At 36.9% G+C, this 24,544-nt stretch overlaps 1 protein-coding gene across 1 annotated transcript in view; it reads left to right on the top strand.

The window, feature by feature from the left end:
* The window catches only part of EIPR1 (EARP complex and GARP complex interacting protein 1), a 74,994-nt gene that overhangs the window by 12,014 nt on the left and 38,436 nt on the right, over window positions 1-24,544 (top strand). The window contains exon 3 of the mRNA XM_018085145.3: window positions 2,261-2,393. Coding sequence (XP_017940634.1) covers window positions 2,261-2,393 — 133 coding nt within the window. The remainder of the gene's footprint in view (window positions 1-2,260; window positions 2,394-24,544) is intronic.

Genomic DNA, 24,544 nt, shown 5'->3' on the forward strand with positions numbered 1-24,544 from the left:
ATCCCCAAGAAGTGCCCTAGGCCTCAGCTCATTATTGCTTAATTCAGCACTAGGTTCTCTAGATTTGCTTGAAAATTTTTCTAGTTACCTGACCAAACTTATGAGCTGGCTTGCAACCTTTAGAACTTACCAAGTACTCCACAGTGAGAAGTTTTATCATGTGCAGAATATTTCTTCCCTTGTAGTCATGGGCAGGTGTAGTGCAATTGGAAGACCAGTACAGATGGCATGATAACTTTTGCCTTGTTGAGGTTTATTGCTGTATGAAGCAATTTTTGGTATTCATAGGAGAATATATTTTAGGTGAAAATATTTTCCTATTAACAGTAATATTTCAAAGGCAAGGAAAATGTTTATAAGATTTTATATTCTCTCAATTTTTGACATATTAATAGTGTGTAGTACTTGGCATTTGGTTCTTATAACTTGCTGGGAATGGTTTAAGTAGTTTCTCTGATGTACTGTGTTCTACAAGGTGTAGTTTTAGAACTTTTGTCCCCAGTACTTTCATTGTTGCTAAATTTAATGCATTCGTTGTATGCATTGGAAATACCAAAGTATGTCACTTACTCTTTTCTCATCTCTAATTTCCATGATTTGTATAATGCACTGGTGAGGCCAAACCTTGAATCCTATGTTCAGTTCTGGGCCCCTCACTGCTAGAAAGACGCTGAGGTGCTAGAGCAGGTCCAGAGAAGGGCGACAGAGCTTATAGCTCTCTACAACCACCTGACAGGAGGTTGTAGCCACGTAGGGATTGGTCTGTTCTCCCAGGTAACAAGAGACAGGACTAGGAAGAGGAAGTGGCCTCATTCCCCTCAGTGAGGGGCTTAGGTTGAGCTGCCAAAGGAGACTCCAAAGGAAAAAAAGAGATAAAGGTTAGACTGATCTTTTTTTGAAAGGCAGGAGGGCCATTCTTTAAGAGGGATATGCAGTTGTTGAGGTAGGTGGATAGTGTCCTGATTCCTAGATTCAAGGCAAGAAATGAAGTTTGAAAAGGCAACTTGCTAATCAACTGCAGATGTTCTTACATGCCTTGGATGACAGAATGGAAGAATAATACAGGTGATGAGGTTCCAGGATTATATTTGAAGGAGGAATTGCTGATAACTGTTTGAACAATAAAGAAAAAGATAACATGTAAACTCAGCCCCTTAAAAATAATAGTGTTTAATATTACCACTTTAGATTGAGACGTATTTAGTAGCTTCTTTATTTTAAGGAAATCTTCTGTAACTCTGCATAGCTAAGATTTTTGCAGTGATTCAGTACTTAAATAAGTAGACTTAATTCAGTCATGATGATTGGATATCTCCTGGCTTTTTTCCCCTCTTCGTTTTTCACCAACTTTGAAAATGAATTTTTAATGAGGATACAGTTCCCTAAAATTTGTGAGTCTTTTAAAATGTATTTGTTCACTATTGAGGTTAGGGGAATTAGTCCCTTGAGTAAACTTACTTCTGTGTGTTATGCAGGCTAGAATCTTCCTCAATTTCTTGTATTTTTGAGGCAACTATAGAAAAACAACCAACTAAAAATAGAGAGGAAAAAATTATAGTAACATAGACCTATTTAAAAAAATACAGCAAACAAACCAGCAAAAAACAAAAATGAGAAAAATAAAAATCAAACTTAGTTCTGTCTTTTAAAAATATTACCTATTTATTTAAATATTATTGTTTTTCTTCCTCTTTCAGTTCAATATTTTATGTTTTCATATAGTATAAAAAGATTATAAATTTGTATCTTGTTAGAGGTACGTAATTGCTGAGGTGAACTCTCAAAAAGTTTCTTACTGAATTTAGAGTATTTGTTTGAAAGAAGAATTCTTTCCCTCTATCTCCTTTCTTTGTAGTTGGTTTGAATTCCATGATTTAGGTACAGAATTGGCGCAGACAATTAGACTAAGAATTGTCATGTTATTTTTGTTTATTGCTATTAAGAATTGTTAAATTGTAATATGAATGGCTTATTGACAATTAGCCATAAAATGAAAAATCACCTTCAAGATTGAAGTTGAAAATTGAGAATAAGCATAGCATTTCCTCAAAACAGGGAAATTGCTTGTGTTTTCCTGGAAAAGTTAATCCTGCATGAAATCAGTAATAATCAGAATATAGTAAATTGTTGATAAATAATTAATTAAAATAGATATCGGTTATAAAAATCTCATTAAATTGCTCTGTATAGTCATCACGTATAATTAAGACCCACGGGAAAACATTTGAAACCCTGATGTTCTCTTTTATTGTATTTGCAGATTCACATAATCGATTTTGATGATGAAAATAACATTATAAACAAAAACGTTCTCCTTCATCAAGTGGGTGAAATTTGGCACATTAGTACCAGTCCTGCAGATAAAGGTGTACTAGCAACCTGCTACAATAAAAGTAAGTCCTTTTTAAACATGTTCAACTTGTTAAGGTGTTTTGATATTTTGGAATGTGCAAAGTTTGAACATCTAGCTATGTGGAAGCACTTTAAATTGGAATTATCAACTCAGGCATTTTTCAAAAAATCTGCTTTACTTTTACCTATACCGCATTTGTGTCATATCCTTAGGCTACCTTGGTTAGAAGTCAACTTTTGCATTCATGTTAAGGAAAGCAGAAAAATAAACCTTATGCTTCCCTAAAGAATCACAGAATATGCTGAGTTGGAAAGATCCCTTAAGGATCATCAAGTCCGACCCTTTGCCCTGCACAGAACCATCCCCAAGAATCACACCACATGCCTGAGAGAATCATCCAAACTCCTCTTGACCTCTGTCAGGCTTGGTGCTGTGACCAATTCCTTGGAGAGCCTGTTCCAGTGCCCAACCCCCTTTGAGTGAAGAACCTTTTCCTGATATCCAACCTAAACCTCCCATGATACAGATTCAGACCATTCCCTCAGGTCCTGCCACTGGTCACCACAGAGCAGAGATCAGTGCCTGCCTCTCCTCTTCCCCTCATGAGGAAGTTGTAACTACAATGAGGTCTCTTCTCAGTCTCCTCCAGGCTGAACAGACCAAGTGACCTCAGTCCATCCTCACACGGCTTCCCCTCAAGGCCCTTCACCATTTTTGTTGCCCTCCTTTGGATGCTCTGTAATGGCTTAATGTCTTTCTTATATTGTGGTAACCAAAACTGCACATTATTAATAGCTGTTTTTTGAAATTGCTTAAAGGGGTCTTAAAATGTGGCACTGAAGAGAAGTGGAATTATGTACATTTTGCATTTCCTAGCTCACTAAATAAGCTAATGGAATAGGGTGAAATGCTCATGAAAAAACTTTGAAATTTCCCCCTTTGTATTGGGAGAGATACTGAATTTTCTTTCTCACACTTACAGATAGTTAGCATAGCTGAGGTATGAATAAGGTCTTATGTTACTATATGGAAAGAAGATATAGTAGATGCAAACAGAAGAGCACTTTTTCACAGCTCTTCTTTGTTTTTTGTTAAGAGGAACTTGCCTTTTTTATAGCAATTTTGGGGAATATAAAAAAAAAAATTAAAATGCAGTGAAATCTTTCCATAGTATACAGTTGTTATCATTCCCTGTAATGTTATCAAGACATTTAGACTCTTGTTTATTTTTTTCTTAATGACTTGACAGTTAATTCTGCTGCCCCAAAGTCACAGACAACACTAGCAATCTTGCTGTATGTTTTGAAATACAGATGATCTGATGTAGTTTGCTTCTCCTTTCTCTTGTAGGGATAAAACTTAGCAAAACAGTGTAATAGGCAAAGCTTTTTGTTAATCTCTGCTGAGTGCTAAGAGTTTTATGGGGGAAATGGACATGCATATTCAGCTGGTAACAGCTGGTTATTTGTGGGGTCAAGAATCAAATGGAAAGTTTAAGCCTTGTCTGTGTGTCTGAGAAGAATTCAGTTAAATGCTGCTCTGTATTCTTTGTTCAAGATACTTTGCTAGGGTATCAATATACAATTAGGTTTTTATAAGGAAAAAACTTCCTGACTCTCAAGTAAAAATGAAGGAAAACTCTTCCTTGCTAGCACAAGTATTTACTTCTTTGTCTAATTTTGGCATTGCATCATTAATAAACCCCTGTATCTTTTCATTCTCAATTGTGACATTAACTAGAATAATAATGGTTCCAGTAGCATTGGAACAATTGTATCTTTGTATATTAACCAGAAATTCCATTTTCTAGGACATTTTGTTTTTATACAAAGAAAAAAATTGTGGAACTGTTTCTCTACCCCTCCTCATGCACGCATCTTAAAAATACTGACTTAATTCCAAAGGGAGAACTTATTTGGCTCAGTTTCTGCTGTGATTATAGTGGTCCCCCCTCTCACCAATCATGGATATATTGCTTATGCAATTTTATACTATTACTATGGATGTTATAGGAAGATGATTTTATTATCAATTGATAGGCTTACTGGTTATGTATACTCTTGCCTAACCTTCAGAAAAGATCATGAATTTACTATGCTGGAGGCACAGCACTTGCCTATACTGCATATTTCTAACATACTCAGCAAATTTGTGCTAGAAATATATTAAGATCATTCCTGTGTAACTGGCATTGCTGATAGATAAGATGTGTCTTGAGAAGACACTGAGAAGTAACTTTTCTTTTTCCAAATGCATTTGGCAGCTATTTGATGTCATGAGAATTAGGGATGTTTTATTTTATCCCAGATTCCTTAACTGAAGGGAGAAAAGTGTATAAATATGTAGAAGAAGCAAGGTATAAGAGGAGAAAAGAAGGATTTAAGTCTAAATATCTTGGGGACAGAGGAAGAAGGCTTTATAAAATTGATACTTGAGATATTTAGATGAACTCATGCACCTTTAGTTAGTTGTGACATGCTGATGCATCATTTTTCTCCTCTACTATGGCAACTCAACTGAATTAAAATAAGGGTATCGGGATTTTTTTTTCCCTCTTGAACAGGATAAGATTGCTACTGACAGCTTTAAAGTAGGTAAAAATTAAGGGGAGAAATGAGTTTAGTAGTCTTCTAGCTTTAAAAGTTAAATTAGATTGTTTAAATTCAATATGATACAGATTAGGATTAAAAAATCTAAAAGTATGAATTCTTGAGAGAATGACACAATTTTCAGAGGGGTTTGGGTGATAATAATAAGTGGCAATAAGCTAGAGTGCCACAGTTGCATTTTAATTGGTTTAATGCCTAATCTCTGAAAATTTACATGTGGTTATTTGCCTCTGATATTTATTAATATCCTAAAGGTATGTTCAGCAAAGCAGAAATCAAATAATTTACTCTACAGTAGCCCAGAATTAAAATGGAGGATGCTGTATTTAGTGGAAAATCCCTGTCAGAACAATTCTAGGAACATTACACCTTCCCTTTTTTTCTGCTTTTCCGACTAGCTGTAGTCGTTCGACTATTCTTTACTTTCTGTAAATTAAAATGTGACAGGAGTGACACTTCTAAAAAGTGAATAAGAGAGGTGACAAAGTAATTAAGGAGATTATAGCATTTCTTAGTAGAAATGCACTTTCAAATGTCGGAAAAGAAGAATGATGAGGTGGGGGTCAAGAATGTACCCTCCAAATAGTGATATGAACCAATGAGAATAATGATACACTAAATATAAGTTTAGAAATGAAGATAAATTAGTCTTCAAGAGATGGGTAGCTATCCAAGAGCTCTCTTCAACTGTTAAGGGGGAAATCGTTTCACATGTGTACTACTACTTAAAGTTTGAACGAAGCCTTCTTTGGTATTCAAAAGAGCATCCTAGCCTGCTGTAGGATACACTTCCATTGTAAAGAGGTGAAATACTAAAACCCTGCAGATCACACTAGAGGGAGTCACTTGGGAACTAGAACAATGAAGACCCTGGCAAAGCCCATTGGAATGTGATCCATATATACAGTCTCAGTATTACTTAAGTTTCAAGCTACAGGAGGAGAAATGAAAAAGCCATTTGAATAGACTTTTAATCGTGTTCTGAGGCACAGAGAAATAGCAACAGGCAACAGGCCAGGGTGTGTCTAATACAATTTTTGTATGTAAAGTAGGTGATGGAAACCTCAGCTGTAGGGTTGGCTGAAAAAAATTGGGACCCTGGATAAATATTGTGATTAATATAATGTTGGGTAATACTTGGAAATATGTTGATGATGCCCTTTTTGTCATTCCTTCTTATAATACACTGTCTTTAGGTGTTTGGAAAATTTCTGAGTTAGGTGGATGCACAGCAGTAGGTACAGGTTGTATGTGGGATTTGTGTGTGTGTGTGCCTTATATATGTTTTGTTTCCTATAGAACTTCTTAATCTGTTGTCTTGTTTATACATCCCGCCCCTTCTCTCACCTGCTATTTTATGATACTGTTAAAATGGAGGCAGGCTATTTTCTGTGGACTAATAAAGTAAATTTCAGCTACATCATTAAAGAAATGGGGAATGCAAAGGGATTTTTCTGTAAGACTTTAAAGACTTCTGCAGCAATGCCAGTTTGTCAGCAATGGATGGCTTCTTTCAGAGTGAGTCTTGGGTCTGGTCTCTGTCGAACAGAATACTAACTAGAGAGGGTGAATGATCATGGTGATGTTTGAGAAAAACTAATAATTCTAAAATAATTTTTAGAAATATAAAGGGAACTCTTAATCTGATAAGTTTCTGCTCTATTCTTTGCAAAACCTGAATATAGGTTTCATTATATCCTATAAACCAGAATAAAAACTCAGATTTATGCATTGCTCTGAGATACAGATTGATGTTTAGCATGTCAGCAAGAAATTAGTTTTGTTTGAATTTTGATACTGTGTAATGGCTAGTTACTTGGGTAGTTAGTGTTCTGGTAGATGTTCTACAGACAATTGTTTGAGAAGTTGAGGAGTAAGGCAAACTTAAGGAAGTGATGAGGAGATACAGAGGAGGAAATGGAGAAATGATCCAGACTGGAAATTCTGCATTAGTAGAAAATGCAGTTCACCTGCTGAAGCTCTAATTGGATCTAGGTTGCAGAGTCCATTACTGTAAAGGTTAGTTTTCAGGACGTGATTGTGTGCAGCTACTTCAGCCTGTCTCCTGTCTGCAGGGGACGGATGTGCTTGGGGGGACAAAAGTGAATGACCATGTCTCGAGAGCGTAATTGTAGACAATTGTACTGTTAAGTGTCACAGGTCTGATGGGGAAGATGCTTACTGAAAGGCAAAGTGAGGAAATTAAGGCACTGGAAGTGGAAGAAATAAGGAGATCTTGAGGAAGGAGATCTCAAAAACAACTAAGGGATATATCATGTAAAGGGTGAGTGTGTGGCTGCAACCACTTGTGAGAACACAGGAAGGTATGAGGTGGTAACGTAGCCTTTAGACGATCAGTTCTAGGGAAGGGTAGAGAAATGTTACAGTGGTGAGATATAGCCCTTAGGTGTTAGCATTTTAGAGGCTTTCTGTACCATTTAGTGTCTCAATAGAAAAATCTGTTACTGTGGCTAAATGTCTGCTTGTTTTGTGGTTTTTTTTAAATGGTGTTTTTTCATTTGCATTTTGTTTCTTCATTCTCTGTGGCAACTAGTTACAAGCACCCCACAATGCGAGGGTAACCCAGGTTCTTGTTAATATATCCCTTGGGGCAGATTGGAGTGAATGATCAGTGTTTGTAAATATATGTATGCAGGGTTTATTTTAGAACAGTTTGGTTGTGATGGAAAGCAGGTATGTAGCCATTTTGTTTATTATTATCTGTAGTAATATAGCAATATGAAAGCATAAAAATATTCCTTAGAAAATGTATTAGGGAAAAGAGAGAAAGAGGAGATAAGAGTTCATATTTACCAACTGTTGATCTAAGACGAGACTTGATCATTGCAATTTAGTTGTCTGTTGGTTGAAGTGATGGTCTTGATCCTTTGGGGGTGAGAAAAGAAGCCCATGAGACGGAGTTCGGTGGATTGATACACGTTCAGGCCAGGCAGGAACACCCAAGCAACCCCTCTGCGGAGACGGGGAGGGGAATTTACACTGTCTCTTGCAGCAGACTCTGGATCTGTTGCAGCAGTTTTGGATCATGTGCAGTCCTCTGGTGGAAAGCCTCAGGAATGAGTCTGGTGAGTGCTCTGGGGGTCTTTGACTATTTATGACCCTTTCTCAGCTGCCTCTCACTTCAGCGCTGTTGAGCCCCATCAAACCTTCTCTTAGGAGGTGCAGGGGAAGTTTTCCAGCTGAACAGAGGACAATTACCATGATAGAAGGCACCATCCCATCTCTGCAGGGTAGCCTGTCCTTCTAGGGGTGCAGAAGCCTGTCCTTCTGGTGGCCTCAGCAAAGCACCTTTGTGCCTTCACAGAAGGGCCAGTGTTTTGAGTCATTCAGATGACTCTGTGGGTTGTGGCCTCCCCTGCTGAACCCAGCCAGAGCTGATTGTCAACACAGCTGCTGAGAATGGCTTTTGTTGTGGATACATTCTTTGCCCCCCCGACTTGTTTACTTCTCCTCAGACCTGAGATATTTGACCAATAGTACCACCTTTATCTTATATCAAGTTCCTGTCAGGTGGCTTAACTCAGAGTCCAGCTCCTGTCAGGAGGCATATTTGGGGAGGAGTGGGCTTCAGTGGTCACAGAGGAGCAGTTGGCTACAGTGGACAAAGGTCTGGTGATTTTGACAATGTTTAAGCCATTAACCATAAGTCTTTCACACAACTCTGCATATTTTCCTGAGACCTTGTTTTTCTTCCTTTACAAGCCATTTACGGAAATGATCAGTGAAATAATTTGCTGAGTCTTAAACTGTTGAATTGAACCTTTAGTTTTGATGCTGCTATAAGATGAACAGTGGTCTGGAGACTTAAACTTCTCTTTTAACTGTTTCAAACTGTGCTAGCAAACTAAACAAAATTATTATGCTGATTGTTTACGCAGTTGTGAATTGGGTTGCAAGGGTATTTTCACAGCCACAAGAGTACCTTTATGTAATGGAAAACTTGAAAATTAGCATGTGACAATATAGGCCACAAAAATAACAGCATTAAAGTCTAATGTTTGCAATAATTTACTTTAATGTTGTCAAGCAGGTGTGGAAACTGCATGTGTGAGCTATATCAACACTGAAAACAATTTAAGAAGAAAACAACCCCTACCTACTAGCTTGTAGCTTGTGAGGGATAGAACCTGCTCACTGTAAAAGTCTTAATGTTGCATAATCAGGTTTTGAGATCAGTCAGCTGGCTGCTCTTGTGGGTTATTGGGGGAGTGTTTTGGTTTGGTTTGTTTGTTTGTTTGTTTGTTTGTTTGTTTTACAGTAGTATTGTTGTAGTCATAGTTTTTGCTGGAAATTTTAACCCACAGAGTAAAATAAATAGTATCAGGATATTAGACTATTTTAAAATTACGTATGTGTTCCAATAACTTGAACAGGGCCACGGCATTGAATTAAGGACTAACTTGCAGTAGGTCCTGCTGTTAAACTGTGAGCATGCTCCCTGAGCAGTTTTGGTGTGGGCCACCTAACACTCTCAGACAGTGATGCTCAGAGGTAGTTCAAGAAAGTCAGGAATAGTTGGAGTGTAACCTTCTTTCAACTTGCCCTGTAAAAATTTGAACTTAACTGTGCTAGTTCGTCTCAGGGTTGGAGACCTGTACTTGACTTTATTTTAAGTAAGTTGCCAAAAAACCCCATACCAGTCAGGGTTCTTCATTGCAGACTTATATAAAATACACAGATTGATTTTTTTTGGAGAATACATTGCAAGGAAATGTATAAGTACCTCAGAAATTGGACGAAAGACATGATAAATGTGTATATGAAATAGGTTAATGTATGAAGATCTGGTCGAGAATTTCTGTTCTGCTAATCTCAATGATATGGTATTCTCTTGTGCAGTTTATTCCACAAAATAAAGAGTAATCATTTTAGAGAAAATTTCATCTTTCTAGAGAAGAAGATATTTTGATAGAGGTATCCTTTTTTGTACAGCATTTATACGATGTCTAGTGCTATGGGGTGGTTGTGTTGTGATTAGAATCATAAGGTATTGTGCAGGTATGTCTTAAAGAATGTTGATGAATTAAAGTGAAAGCTTCATCCTTCTCAATTTGAAGGGAATGTTTAATTATGGGGTATTAAGTGCACACATTCATTGAGGCAAAATAAATCCTAACGATGATAATTGGCTAATTTGTACAGCTCTTGCTCCTGAAGAGGGTACTTTTTTTTTCCTAGCTGCTTTCAGTTACCAAATGCTGAATCAGATGATGGACCAGAGTTGTTTGCCAGCTTGTTGATTTTTGAGTTTATAGAAAGGTTCCAAGTTGAGGTTTAACAAATGTTCATGTTTTGACTAATTAAAAGGGAATAATTCAAACTCTTAAATAATGTTAATAAGTCATATAGAATATACTATCATAGAGAATATGCTAAAGAATTGTTTCAGGAGTTGCTTGTGATTTTTTTTTTCACTCATGCTTTTCATCAGAGTGATCTTCAGTAGAACTTTAAGAGAAATTGTACTTTTTTGATGACATTGAGACCATATGCAGTCCTGAGGAAAGATCCTAATGTCATATGCTGTCTGGTACTTCTGTCATCCTTGAGATGTGTGAATGCCATCTTAGTAAGGACAATTGAAAAAATTACAGCTATTTTGAAGCAAGGAAGTTCTTCACAGTTCTTTATCCTGTGCTGTTTGAAGAAGTTTACTCAGCAGTTATTTCTCATAGGGTTTTCTTCTTAAAAATTCCTGTGGGAACAGAGCATGAGAGACATGTACAACAAGACATGAAAATGCAAGGCTGAAAATAAAAATATGAATTTGTCTTCTGCATAGATTTTTTTTTTTTTGTAATAGTATGACAGTCACAGGTCTTTAAAACATTAGGAAGGTCATCTAGTTCCAACCCTCCTGCCATGGGCAAGGACACCTTTCACAAGACCACACTGTGCAAAGCCCCATCCAATGTGGCCTTTAACACTTCCACTGCTTCTTTGGACAACCTGTTCCACAGCCTCACCATCCTCACAATAAAGAATTTCTTGCTAATATCTAATCCAAACCTGTCCTCTTTAAGTTTCAAGCTATTACCTCATGTCATATTACCACATACCATTATAAAATGTCCCTCTCCAGCTTTTTTATAGGCCCCTTTAGGTACTGAAAGGGTATGAACCGGAGATTAAGCCCTAAAATGTTTAAATGTCCACTGCTGTCTGAACAGAGGAAGAAATCCTGAGATATCATTCCTGTTTATCTCCAAAATTGGTCAGGAGGAAGGGGAACATAGGTGTCCTATCTGATTATCAGTATAACCTTTGACTGTGTAAATTTTCTTGGACATAACTATCAGTTCCCCAGGGATGGGGAAAAGTAAGGAATGATACAATGATTTCATTTGTTAGTGTGAACTATTCTCATTACGGAGTAGATGGTGAGGTGGAGCAAGTCATTTTACCCTCAAGCTACTGTCTCTGTGAGAGTTAACCTTGTAAGTATATAAGAACTACCCTTAAGTTTTCCTTCCAAAGGAAATAGTACCAGCCTGTTGATCAGACCAATGACTGGTTCATCTCTATCAGTATTGTGACTCCTGCAGCAGTACCAGCAGATATGTAGAACAGCATAAACAGAACTACAGATGAGGTTCTAGTCTCTCTCTTGGAGACTGCCTTCTACCAGAAACTTTTGTAACATCAATTTCCTGACAGCTACTCACTGGCCAAACTCCACACCTTTTCTTTAAGACTTGTATTATTTCTGTTAGTGTCACTTAGTTCTAAGATTTCAAGATTTGGCCTGTAATACCAATTCTTTCACCTTGCCACTGCTTTTCTGTTTTTGTAACCTTAGGTAATGTTCTTCCCAAGATGTTTTCCTTCCAAGTTAAGTAGTCCTAACCTGTTGGACATCTGATATGGCAGTTGCTCTGTGGTCTCATTTATGTCGCCCTTCTCCGACTCTGCTATGCCCTTCTTTAGATGCAAATTAGAATTGCACTCTGTCTGAGATATGAGCTTATAAAGTTTTCATGGGGCTCTGAAACAATCACTTCTCTTTTATTCTCAGTCCCCTTTGTAAAGATACCCAATGCTTTGCTGACTTCCATAGCTACTGCTGCACATGAGACTCAGAATTGTCAGTCTTGATACAAAGAGCTTTTCCCTGAGTTGTAACCAGCTCAGAGTGCAGCATCATGTGGGGATGGCTTCAATTATTTATTTCTACGTACATCAACAAACTTTAATAAACAGAGAAGCTCATCTTTTGCTTTTTTGAGCACCAAGGTTCTTTGAGTCCTTCAGTTGTTCTCACCTTTGGCGTGCAGTAGAATTACCTGAGCGTAGTGTGTCAGCTCTGTAAGACTAGGAATTGACACCATGACACTAATAATGCTGTTGGGGGAGTTCACAGTGGAATGCCTCCTCTGGTTTTAAATTTAGCCTTTGAGATAAGTCTTTGTTTTAAATCCATGGCATAAAACTGGATGAATTCCTTTCACTAGGAAGAGGAAAAACTACATTTAAAAGCAGAATCTCTATCAAGCATAATAATTTTCTATGTTGCTGTTATCTTTTGTTTTTGTGCTTACCCCTGCTTCTCTTTAAGACTTCAATATCTTATTCAAATCCATGGAAATATATGGGGACACAGATTTATTTTCCTAGTGTAAATGGATTTTGAAACTCTGACAAAAATAGTCTGGGCTTCCATTATGTGTAGGGACATAGAAAGCCACCAGAGGGCAAAAGGAAGTGCTTATGGAGAAGGCTGTTATCTGCAACTTTCCTCGTGCAGGCAGGCACGTATGCACTCACACATCTCATTCTTCAGTTTTATTTTTCCAAATAAGATAGGTGCCCTGGTGCAGCAGTTATGAAGACTCTATGTAAATAGCTTGGGTTTGTAGATCCAGGACATATAGGCATGCAAACACAAAACTGGTGCTTAATTTTGTTGAAAAGTAAAATAAAGTTTGCATTTAAAATCTGTTATTTCAAAACATTAAATCTGCTATGAGTTATGGCTCTCTGGTGCCTTTCTACAGAGAAAATTCATCAGTAAGGATCCTGGAAATAATGCTGCTGGTGATGCTTCAACTGCTTAGTATTGAAGACAGCAGGTGACACTTTTCCTCTGCTGTAGTAGAAACACTCCGTGTAGGGAAATCATTGGTATGGCCGTGAGTCATTAAAACGGGGAGGGAAGTTGAATGCTTCTCTTAATCTTCCCCATTGCTCTTCTCAGCAGTAGTGGTGGGATGTACAGAAGAAAGTTTATTCCCATAGTTTGAGGGAAGAAATAAATGTGCTTGGTGTTCTCCTAATGTTCTTAGCTTGTACCTATTCTTTTTCTAGGAATTCTAGCTGTTACATGTGATTTGTAGTGTTCCTTTGCAAGTAACTTTCAGTAAGTTTTTCAGTGAAATGGTTGACTTTTTGATCCATATGATTAAAAAAAATACTACACAAGTGGTAAACAGTTTGAGAAGTTGTTCCATGTTAATTTCTGTTCAAATTTGAAGGCCTCTGTGCCTAGGTGTGTAGTGAGTTCTGTCCAAATGACAGGCGACATAGCTGTCATATCATAGTCTCTGCTATAATCTTATTCATATGTAAGACTGCTGCAGGAGTCAAGCTCAGTAGTGTCTCAGCCAACGTGTAAGAGCAGACACATAGTGAAAAGTGTAAGAAATGGGTGACCATATGTAATATAATTAACTTGAAACACAGATCCTTGTTATCCCTTGATTTAGGATTTCATCTCTATTTGACAGCGATTATCAGGATAATTGTAACATTTGTAGTACGAAGCAAAGTAGAACTAATGTCATAAAGAAGAGGGAGGAGAGAAAATTACTGAAATGCAAGTATTACAGGATGGTCATGATATTGAAAAGATTGCTTTAAATACAGAAAGTGGAAAAATGCTTTTGAATTAGAACTGTCACTGAAGATAATTCCTTGAATTATCAGGCTGCTCTATACTTCAGTGTTAGAAGGTTTCATTCTCCTCCCCCTTTTTTTGTTTGGGTTTGGGTTTTTTTGTTTTGTTTTGTGTTTGTTTGTTTTGGGGGTTTTTCTTTGGGGTTTTTTGTGGGTTTTTTTGTTTTGTTTTGTTTTTTGTTTGGCTTAGAACAAAAGAAGTGGTTTTCTGTCTCTAATTTCAAATAGCTTTTTAACTCGATTTTCAAATATTGAACTGAACTGGTATAATAAACAAAGAAAATGTGTTATTTCATCATCTCCAGTCAATGCTATTGTTGCAGTAAAAAGCATTTTGCAGATGCACATAAAGTCTTACAGTATGTGTTTAGGCATTCTTATCCAACTAGTTTGCTAAATAGGTTAAAGTTAGAGCCTGGCTTTTTTCTGGTTTGTATTAGACTTCAGAGTTATTCCAGAGTCATGCAAGTGAAACTAAGTATACTATGCAAGTTCCTTCCAGTAAATATGTTTTGCAGTCTCACCGTTTTTTGCATTCCTTTTTCTGTGGCCTGCTTTCTACCATGGAAAGATAGCCTGCTTTAGCTTCCCCATATCCAGTCTTTCTTGGAAAGCTTAAAAGGCTGAAGGAGTGTGATCTTGCTTACTCTTAAGAGAATGGTAAAGATTTTTTTTCTTCTTTCTTTCTTTTTTATTTTTTTCCTCTTGCTAGCTTATATCAACATCAGAATTCAAGTACTAACCATATCTTAAATATTTAGCTAATTGATAATTTTTTTGCTAAAGTAGCAAATCTGGAGTTAGTCTGGTTATCTGATGACATCAAATTGTAGTATATTCTATTATCTCCATGTCCTCACATGAAACTGCATTAAAATGTTTTGAGGACTATCATATTTTGAGTTTTTTTTCCCTAATTTTAGGTGATAGTTTTCGACCTTAGTATAGATCCTTCTTCTTGCTCATCTTAAATATAGGAATGCCATTTACTTTCTCAAAGTCCTCAGGAACCTCTCTCCATCACCATGACCATTCAAAGACAATTCAATATTAATAATTTATATATTATATTTTATATACTTTTATAATTTAAAATATATAATATTTTATATTTTATATAATATTTTGCTTGTTGATATCTTGAGATGTCAGGTAAGTGAAATTCAACTAAGAAGAAACCCAAACAACTAGATACATTGTTCTTGTATTAGTAAAAGTAGCTTTTCTGTTAAATTGTAGCATTTGTAGCTGACTTAATGAACAGAATATTGCATGTATCTCAAAATAGTGCATCTAGCTAACACTTGTTTATAATTATTTTCTTCCATGAATTACTTTTGCTTCATGTGTAAACACATCTGGACTCTAGCTACCCAAATTGGCTAGACAACTTGAAGATATAAGCAGATTGTGATTCTGAGATCTAAGCTTTGAATCCCAAGTTTTTGCTGGAAGAAAGTTTGTGGCCACACATCTGGGTTTCTCTTGAGGAGAAGTACAAGGGGAGACTGCGAAAGGGTGGTATGAGGGGTAATGAACTTATTTTGGAATCAAATTAGTGTTTAGAACTTGGTCCATCAAGCTTGAGGCAACCATGTAATCTGCTCGTGTTGGATGTAGTGGCATTTGTCCTGCTTGAGATAGATTTCTATGAACTGTCATTCTCTTTGTCTTTGGAACTCCTATAGAATAGAATAGAATGGGGATGCTTAAGGTTATTTAGATAAAACCTTGACTATGCCTCTCTCTATTAAGGTGCCTGATTCAATGGCGAGATAAGTGATCTGCAGTTCCCATTAACTTGTTAAGGAGTGTAGTGTTTTAATACCTTATGAAACATCAAGTGGGAACCTTAGTGCATTGGTGTCATCTCACCTGACTTCACTGACAGCTGCCATGGCTTTGGTGATGAAAATGAGGTGCCTTCATGAGAGTCCTTTTGTGTGTGTAAAAGTATCAATATGGACAATGCTGTTCAGCTTCACTCATCTTAGTGATGATGGAAGCCAACATGTAAATATGGTTCATTAACTTTTATTGCAGCTCTCCTCAGCAGAAAGTTTAATCTCACAAATGACTTTTATATGGCCAGCCATTGCCTTACTGCTTGTATGTCTCCCACTGTTGCATTATGGTTTGCTGGTGGTAACAATATCGGAGAGATCATTGCAAACAAACCAAAGCACATAGTGCTGGTTTCTCCATTATTTTCTGCTGTGTTAAAATACATAGAGGGATATATCCATAAGTCATTGCTGTGAGTTATGAGATCTGGTCATGTGAAGTGTCCAAAAGAAAGCATGCCTGTTGGTGCTGCTGAGTAGCCAAATTCTGCCTGAAGAGCAGTATTCAGCTCATCAGTATAGTGATGGTTGCAGTTCTTTGCTTGGGCTGTCCTCATATGTCACAGTTCCAGAAGGGCACTCAGTAAATTTTGAGCTCCCTCAAACAGATGTATATCTGCAGAGTATATAATCAAAAAAGGTCTGTGCTGGAGTGTTGTCTCAAATCACCTTGGGATAGCATAAGAAGCATCAGATTATTAAAAAAAAAAGCAATATATGCCTTGTCCAATTTAACTACCTGCTGTCTGCATGTTATGTCTTCTGTTCTTCCATAGAAAATGATGGGTTTAGCCATCTCTCCATGTCATACCCCACACCTTCACACATCTTTAGATCATTCTATCTGTGTTAGTGTGTAGCTGGTGAGGTTTTTAAAACCCCTTAGGTATCTGTATATACAATGCAAACATGAGAGGCTGTTGTCTAGAGACTTAAGCCTGTATCTGTGTTGTATTGGTGTGCAGTAAATGTGAATTTATGGTTGTCTGTGGTCTGCATGATAACAGGAACACTGCAGCTTATGCAGTACTTTCCACAGGTTGGAGTAATATGAGGCAACAGCCAAGCATGCAAGATGTCCTGTGCTGAATATATGTGGACTGTTGCATGTTACTGTTTTTCTACTAATAATTTCTACTTTCATCTCCAATGAAAACATACTTCTATCAGGATAAAAAGTGAGCTGCTGTATTTCTGTGGGGTTTTTTTTTTGAAAATCAAAGGCTGTCTTTTCGTAGCTAAAAAAGTGTATTTAAGCAATGGAAAGAAAAGTTAAACCACCTATAACTCTTTATTCTTACATATATCTCACCCCATATATTTCAGAAAAATGTAAAATCAAAGACCACACAGGCTTTTAGGACAAAAGATGAAATTATTAACCCAGAAAAAGAATCATGCATTGTTTCCCTCTCCTTTTGCCTGTGAAGGACATGTCGTCAGATAAATAGAATACAGTTTATCTTTTTATGAAGTGACTGAAAAGGCTACAAGGTTATTCTTTTTTAAAAAATAATATGCATATCTGAGTAATTTGTTTTTTCTTCATTTTATTAAACTCAGAGAAGGATGTTTACATTGATTTATAAGGAAGAGTGATAAATGTTTGTCAATGGAAAGAAGGAGGGTTCTGAACATGAGCTTGTTCCTGTCATACCGAGAGCATTAATGGGCACCAGCTGGGCTGTAGCTATAGCAGCTTCACCACTTCAGCCTTGCTCAGCACGAGCTGCTGTGGCAGTGCTGCAGAAGGGCCTCTTGTGCAGATTTTGGAAGAATACACTTCAGTTGTTGTTCCCTGGGCAACAGAATAACTGCAGCCAGCTGGCTTTGCACCACCTAAGCTGATCAAAGAGCAAACCCTGTCAGGCACTGATACTTCAGCTCCTTCAGCTTCAGTGTGAATGTCTGCAGGCAGTGATGTAGGAAGCATTGTCATTCAGGTTTCAAGGTTAAACACAGGGGAATGAAGTAGAATGGCAGCAGAAAATAAAATGAAAACATTCTTCCTGTAGATAGTGCAGTCAGATGTGTATAGCTATTGGTGATAGAGAATTAATTTTAAAATACTGAATTACTAGTGTATGTATAAAACATCTTTTGGAATTACTCAAAAAGAGAGTGGGAGACTAGCAATAATTGGCTTGAATTTTGAGAGAAGGAAAAACAATCAAGGATGATTTATCATAGGTGTTTAATTAAGAAAGACCATAAGGAATGATTGAACACAAAGATTAAAATGCTTTGTAAAATGATATGATTGTGGAGGACTAAGCAGACCTAGATCTGGTCTGATGTAAGCATCTGTCAGGTCAGGACTGCAGTGGTATGGTGAGTTTTTTTCAGCAAGTGGCACCAGAAGAATGAAAGGTGGATGATTGAACAGTAGTGAACTGTAACGTTGGCTGATGTGGACCTGTATAATTGGGATCTAGATCCACTTGAGTATGCTGGATGAGAGTGGATGGGTGGAAAGGGCAGGTGGTAGAGCTTCCTGTATGTCCATTTAACTCTATTCTTACACTTCTCTCCTTATGTTATTGTAACATCTACTTAACAGCTTGTTTAAGAGGGGAGTTAACTTCTTAAAATACTGTTTTAAACTTCCGTATCACATAACAAAGGTTGATACTGTTTTTAACCAGTCCTCTTAAAAAAAGTTTCTCCTTTATTTTTTATAACATGTACATTTACTGCCTGCAAAAGATAATAGATTCACTTTTGGAGAAGTGACTCCAGTGAGTGAACTGTTGGCAGGCAGAACACGGATAAGCCATAATACTTACTGACTTTTAACAAGTTCTGGATGTGCGTCAATCCACAGCTGAAAGAGGAAAGCAAACAGAGTTGGTGTGTTTCTGCTTGTACTCAGACCTCTTGTTTGCTGAAACTGCAGTGTTGGTTAGTATCCATACTTCTGTTGAGGGTTTGGTTTTTATATTCCATATATTCTTTTTGGATGTTTCGTATTTCTATTTGTTTTAGTAATATTTGACGAAAGTGTCTCCAAAGTAGTTTCAGATGGGTCTTTTTGCCTTTTGTTTTTGTTTTGGGTGTTGTTGTTGTTAAAACTCAAACCACTAAACTTTTAAGTAGAATAGTTTCTTTCTCTAGATTCCTTACAAAAAACATATTTGAGGAGGGAGCATTTGAATAAAGCATGAGAATATGAAATTGCTGGGTTGTTTTTAATTGGAAAATCACAGTTCCAACATAATGACATTTTGTTCTTAATAATATAAAAACAAATAGAGGTCTAAGTGAGAACACTTAATCTCTATGATGAGAAACTAGACTGTCTTGTTCATCTATTCTGATTTATTATGTAAGTCAACTAGATATCAGCTGGTTTCTTAGTATGTTTACTTAGTATGTTGCATGTTAAGTCCTTTTTAAAACTGTTATTTATTAGAGAGGATAAATTAAGGAGTCTGTATGAACAGATTTTGACACCTGATGTTCAGTTGCATTCTTTGTGGTTTTGCAGTCTGTGGCATTTTCTGAAGGAATCTTTATAATAATTCTGAATTACTTGAAATTTTAGGTTCTTCTCTTTAAATCTGGAAACATGACAGAGCTCACTTCTTTTATTATGTAAGTCTTCAACTGTAGAAATTGCTGATGTAAAATCAAGGGTTGTGTGAAGTGCATAGACCATCCCTTCTAGCTTAAAAAACTGCAAATTCATAAAAAAATTGTAATTTTCCCCAATGGCAGGAATGACTTGCAATGTCCTGAACAAATGTATTGCATCTGAAGTCAGCAGTCTGTGTTCTTATATCCACATTTTTTCTTTTTGCACCTAGTCCAGAGATAATTGTATAGTTGTTAAGGAATGTCTGCTGGCTACTGTGCTCCAGCAGCAACAGTGCAAGTGAATTGATGGGTGGTGTGCCACGTAACTCTGTAAAGGACTAACGAGTACTTGTAGTTAGCATAGCATATGTGTTTCTTTTTAAACTCTCATTAGTAACTTCCTTTTATGTTTACCTTTCAGACAGATATATTTCCCACACTTATTTCCTTCTCAGAGGCTATGACACTAAGTTGGAGCAATTCTCCAAGGGGGGCAGTGTTTGGAGGAAGATAAACAGGATGTTCCACCTGTCTACAGCTTCTCTGTTTTTTTCCTGTGTTGGAACCAGGTGGTAGTAGAAAGCTGAAAATTGTCATGGAAATAGTCCTCATTGAGAAGTCCTTCTGAATGCTGCAGTGAAAATTGGTATTGATTTGACCAAATTGTGACCCTTTGCAAATTGTACACTCTGCATGCAGAGGGTTTTCTCACTTGCTCAACTTGGAGGCATCTAAAGATGACCTCATGCTCTGCAGCCATGATTCTCTCTCTTAGGCTTTGGCTGAACTCACCAAAGTTTGTTTCCTACAGTTGGTTACTGTACCCTTATTGCTAAGAGCATCATGTGTAGTTAGTTCCTAGTTCAGTACCGTCAAAGTGTAGGATTACTTGTTTATTCTTTAAATTCTGTTTTGCTTGGTTGTAAGCCTGGATCATTGCAACAGAACCAGGTATACATGTACAGTCACTCTAGCAGATGGTATCCTCTGCCCAGGAGATAGTATTGATGGATTTGTGGAAATGGTGCTTAGCAGGGGGTTGTTGCTGTTGGAACAGTACATTGAGCTCCACTCTTAGCAATACCTAACAAAAGGTATACTGAAGTTGCATGATGACTTAGACAAGGAATTCCTCTTGAATGAGGAGGAACAAATGTGACAATGATTCAACAGTTTGTTGTCTCATTCCTGGATCATTTTATGTGAACAGCACTTGAGGAATACAATGGGACACCCTTCTGCAAACCTTTCACTTATTCTCTCTGAAAGTTCAATAGTGCTTAGTTTAACCCAATAACATTTTTCCTAATACATTCAGTGATAAGACTGCAACAGAATCTAGCTTAAACTTATCTATTCTCTTCTGCATTGGTGCTGTAACTAATAAAAATTCTGGTTTCAGTATGAAGTGGGGATGCATAGTGGTTTCCAACTATGTTAATAGTTCTAAGGAAGGCATAGAAGCATGATATAGAGACACTGTGTTTAGCTTGTTTTTCTTTCTTTTGCAGAATAACTGGCATTGTCATTTAAATATTACTTTCATATTGGTCTCAACATTTTTAAGGAATGAGAGCTGGTAGATAAAAACGTCATTTTATATGCATATGTGCAGTAGTGTAATGTGAATATAGTAAAAAATGGAGAAACTTGGAGTTTCTCTTTGCCTGTAGGCATTCTAGATAAGCAATGACACTACAGAGGTGGTAGTGAAATTACCTAGTAGCACTGGATTTTCAAATTTTAATATGATCACTTGGGAAATAAAGCTATGTGGGTAATGCCACAGATACTGCATACTGTTAGTAAACTTGTCATATGGCTGTGAGAAGTTTGTTGTAAGACTTTGATTTCAATGTAGTGAGAGTTAGTGCTTTTGTTTGTGTTTCTGTAGGTTTGTAGTCAGTGGTTATTTGATTAAGAGGAATTGTGACCCAGAAAAAGCTTTACTTCATCTGTCATAAGAGTGACAGTTTCACTCAACACTTACATTTGCCCTCTCTTTTACAAGGGAGAAAATGTTTTAAAAGTTCCATACATAAAGGGAAATTAAGCCTACCTTAAGGCCAATCATATCTAAAATTACTTCTTTGGGTGGCTGTGGCAATTCCATTTTAGTTTCACACATCTGGGAAACTGTCAGAACTGTAGGTAAGTACATAAAAAGTCAAAGGAGAAATTAGTAGTGCTCTGAACGAAGTCTTTGTTCTACATGTTTCAGCCATGTAACTAATTCCAGCATTTATCCTTAGTTTAAAATTAAAACTGGAATATTTGCAATGCACATACAGTTGTTCATGATGGATGGTCATTCAACAGCTGGAAAGTGGTCTATCACTTTCCCTGAGCATCAAGAAATCCAGCTAAAAGCAGAGGATGATGTCTGTGCCAAGTGTCAATGTTTTGTGCGTGTTGGCTTTTAATGTTATCCCTTCCTGATGTGCAATTAATTTCATCCCTCAGCACTAGTCCCAGTGAAGTGAAACAGGCATGGAATGGTACAAAATTATGCATATGAAATTCTGCACCAACCTGTACTTCAATTTTCAAACCACCAAAATGTTATAGGAGCCTGGGTCGCATCAAGTGTCAGGGGGATTTCTATAGGTATATATACAAACATGCAAGCATATGCTTTGACCTCCCTCAGTCTTCCAAATAGTGCTTATTTAGTTGTTTTAGAGCTTTTAATCTGGAAATCTGATTGTGCAAGAAACTAATGTTCCAGTTTTAAGAAGTTAAAATGTCATTTCAAGGCCTTGTCTTAAGGTTGTGGTGCTGTGTTAAGAGGGAAGATGGTTTGACAATGTTTCTTCCTACCTGCCCTCATTTAAAACTTTCATTGTACAAAGGTAAAATACTTAGCATTTCAATCTTTTTATGGAATATAAATTTGATGTTGCACTTCAGTCTTCACTCAACTGATTTGGCGTAAGTGCAAGTAATTTATTGTTTGTTAAGGTTAAGAATTCATTATGTTACAGGGTGCTTGTGTAACTATTCTTTTCTGTTGCCTAAGACAAGACAAGGAGAGCTGCAGTACTGCAGAGGTTATTACAGGAGTTTGTTTCCCCTTCTTTTGTGTTATTCAAAAGAAAGTTAGATTTGTCCATTGTGTATTCACAAGTTCACTGCTTTATGGCTGTGTGTATATGACATTTTCCCACTGCTTTTTGAAAAGATGCAGGGCAAAGAAATGTTAATACATTCACTCCATGTTTTACCAACTACAGTGTTGTTTGATGTAATTTTGGGACCACCTGACCCATCTACTAGCAGAAAAAGTTGAAACCATAAGAATGTGGTCTGCTGTAATTTGTCAGAAAAAATATGGAATAGAAGGTTATTATGCAAGCTTTACAGACCATTTCACAGTTATAAGAGAGTTTTAAAGAAAAAAATGTGGAATAACACAGCAGATTTTTGTAAACAAAATTACAAATCTGATCTGAAACTGAACAAGGATAATGCAACATCAGTTCAGATATTGCTGTAAATTTCATACCTGGGAGTGGAAAGAACTTCTTTGGTTTCTGTATTCAGACACCTGCTGTGTAAGGTATCCATCATAATCTCATTATATTTAGATATATTCTAGTAGGGGTAATTTAAAATTATATCAAAAGGGAACAATACTTAAAACCAGTCTCAGTTCTTTTCAAAATCTTTTGCATAAAAATTTCTATTTATTATCTAGCTGATAAAAAAATACTTTAGAAATGATAGTTAATTCTTGGTATTTTTTTTTGATTTTCAGTTATGTACTGCAAGTTTTATGGACCTGTTTCTAGCCGCTGATTACTAGTTGGAGGCCTGTAGGTTAAATTTCAACTAAAAAGGAAAAGGGTAAATGGAAGGTAATATTTATTAGGTGGTTCTTGGAGAAGATTGGACCTATCAGTGTATTCAAAAGTGTTGTCTAGACTACTTTTTTTTTCCTAAAATTTCAGTTTCCTGAATATTAAGTTTCTTTGTGACATTTCGAGTCAGTGTTAAGACTTGTGGTGCTGTGCCAAGAAGAAGGATGGCTTGAGGAACATCTAGTTTGATTTCCATGGTTTGCTTTCATGGTTCTCTTCATAGATCTTGAAAATACTGGAAAAGCTCATGCTTTATATGTGCGGCACAGACCTTTCAGTAATTATAATCTACCAGGAGTTTCTCTGCAGTGTTCATTAATGTTCTGTCACATATTGAGGCGAAACATTTGGTAAATCTCACCTTCTTTAACTATATTGCACTTTGAGTTTAGGTTATTTATTATTTGCATGACATACACAGCATGGATTAGCCCTTTGCTGAGGGAAGACAACCATCTGCTGCTGCTTCCTCCTCTTCTTCCATAGCACGTGGACTTAGAGTAAACGATTTGCCTGAAATGATTTGGAAATAGCTGTTTAGTTACCGTGCTCTACAGTTATAAAGGTTTGATTAAGTGTTAATAAATAGGGGATTATCTCTTGATACTGTATTCAACTTGTATATCCATATTTCTGTAGAATAGTTGGGTGCATCATACATATATTTTATATTCATTTTGATCAAATCAAATACCCAGGGCTTGTGTGTCCTGAATTCATATAAAGTCGTCCTCCTATAACTGTTTCCTTCTCACAGGTTGGACCTAACTACCTTTTTTCTAATTTATTTCATATGCCTGCTTTTTAAACATGTCTACCTTCTTGCATTTGGGACTGTTTACTATGTATCAATCCCTTTTTGTCCTATTCTGTGTTGAGTGCCTTTTTTTCCACTTTGGATACCCTGATTGGTGACCTTTATAAGAGACATCTTTTTTCCCCCGTTAGTGCCATTTTAGACTAGGAAGACTTTTTCAGTCTCCTTCCTTCCTCCAGAAAACACTCTCATTCCAATTGTTCCTGTTTTCCTTTCCGCTGATGGAAGTTGGTCACGTTTACTCATGGCTCTATAATGAGACACTCTTGACTAAAATCATCTAAAATGTTCTTGGAGGTAGAACTTTGAGAAGGAGGCAGGTGAAATGACCTCAGAACAGAAAACGTGTTGTTCATAGCCGCTTCCAGTCTGGACTTCTCATTTAACACATCCTTCAGCAGGCGGTCGCTCCCCCTGCTTTTGCTTAATGTAGCTGTGGCTGGTTTCTTTGTTTCTGCTGTAGAGGATAATCCCGACCTGTTCATTTTAGGCGAACCCCGGACCAGTGGCTGGAGCAGCAGGAACATGTGCAGTGCTTCTCCCATTCTGCACTGCTGCAAAGTGCTGTATTA

This window comes from Manacus vitellinus, unplaced genomic scaffold, assembly GCF_001715985.3.
Source record: "Manacus vitellinus isolate BGI_N305 unplaced genomic scaffold, ASM171598v3 scaffold_11_pilon, whole genome shotgun sequence".
Taxonomy (NCBI): Eukaryota; Metazoa; Chordata; class Aves; order Passeriformes; family Pipridae; genus Manacus; species Manacus vitellinus.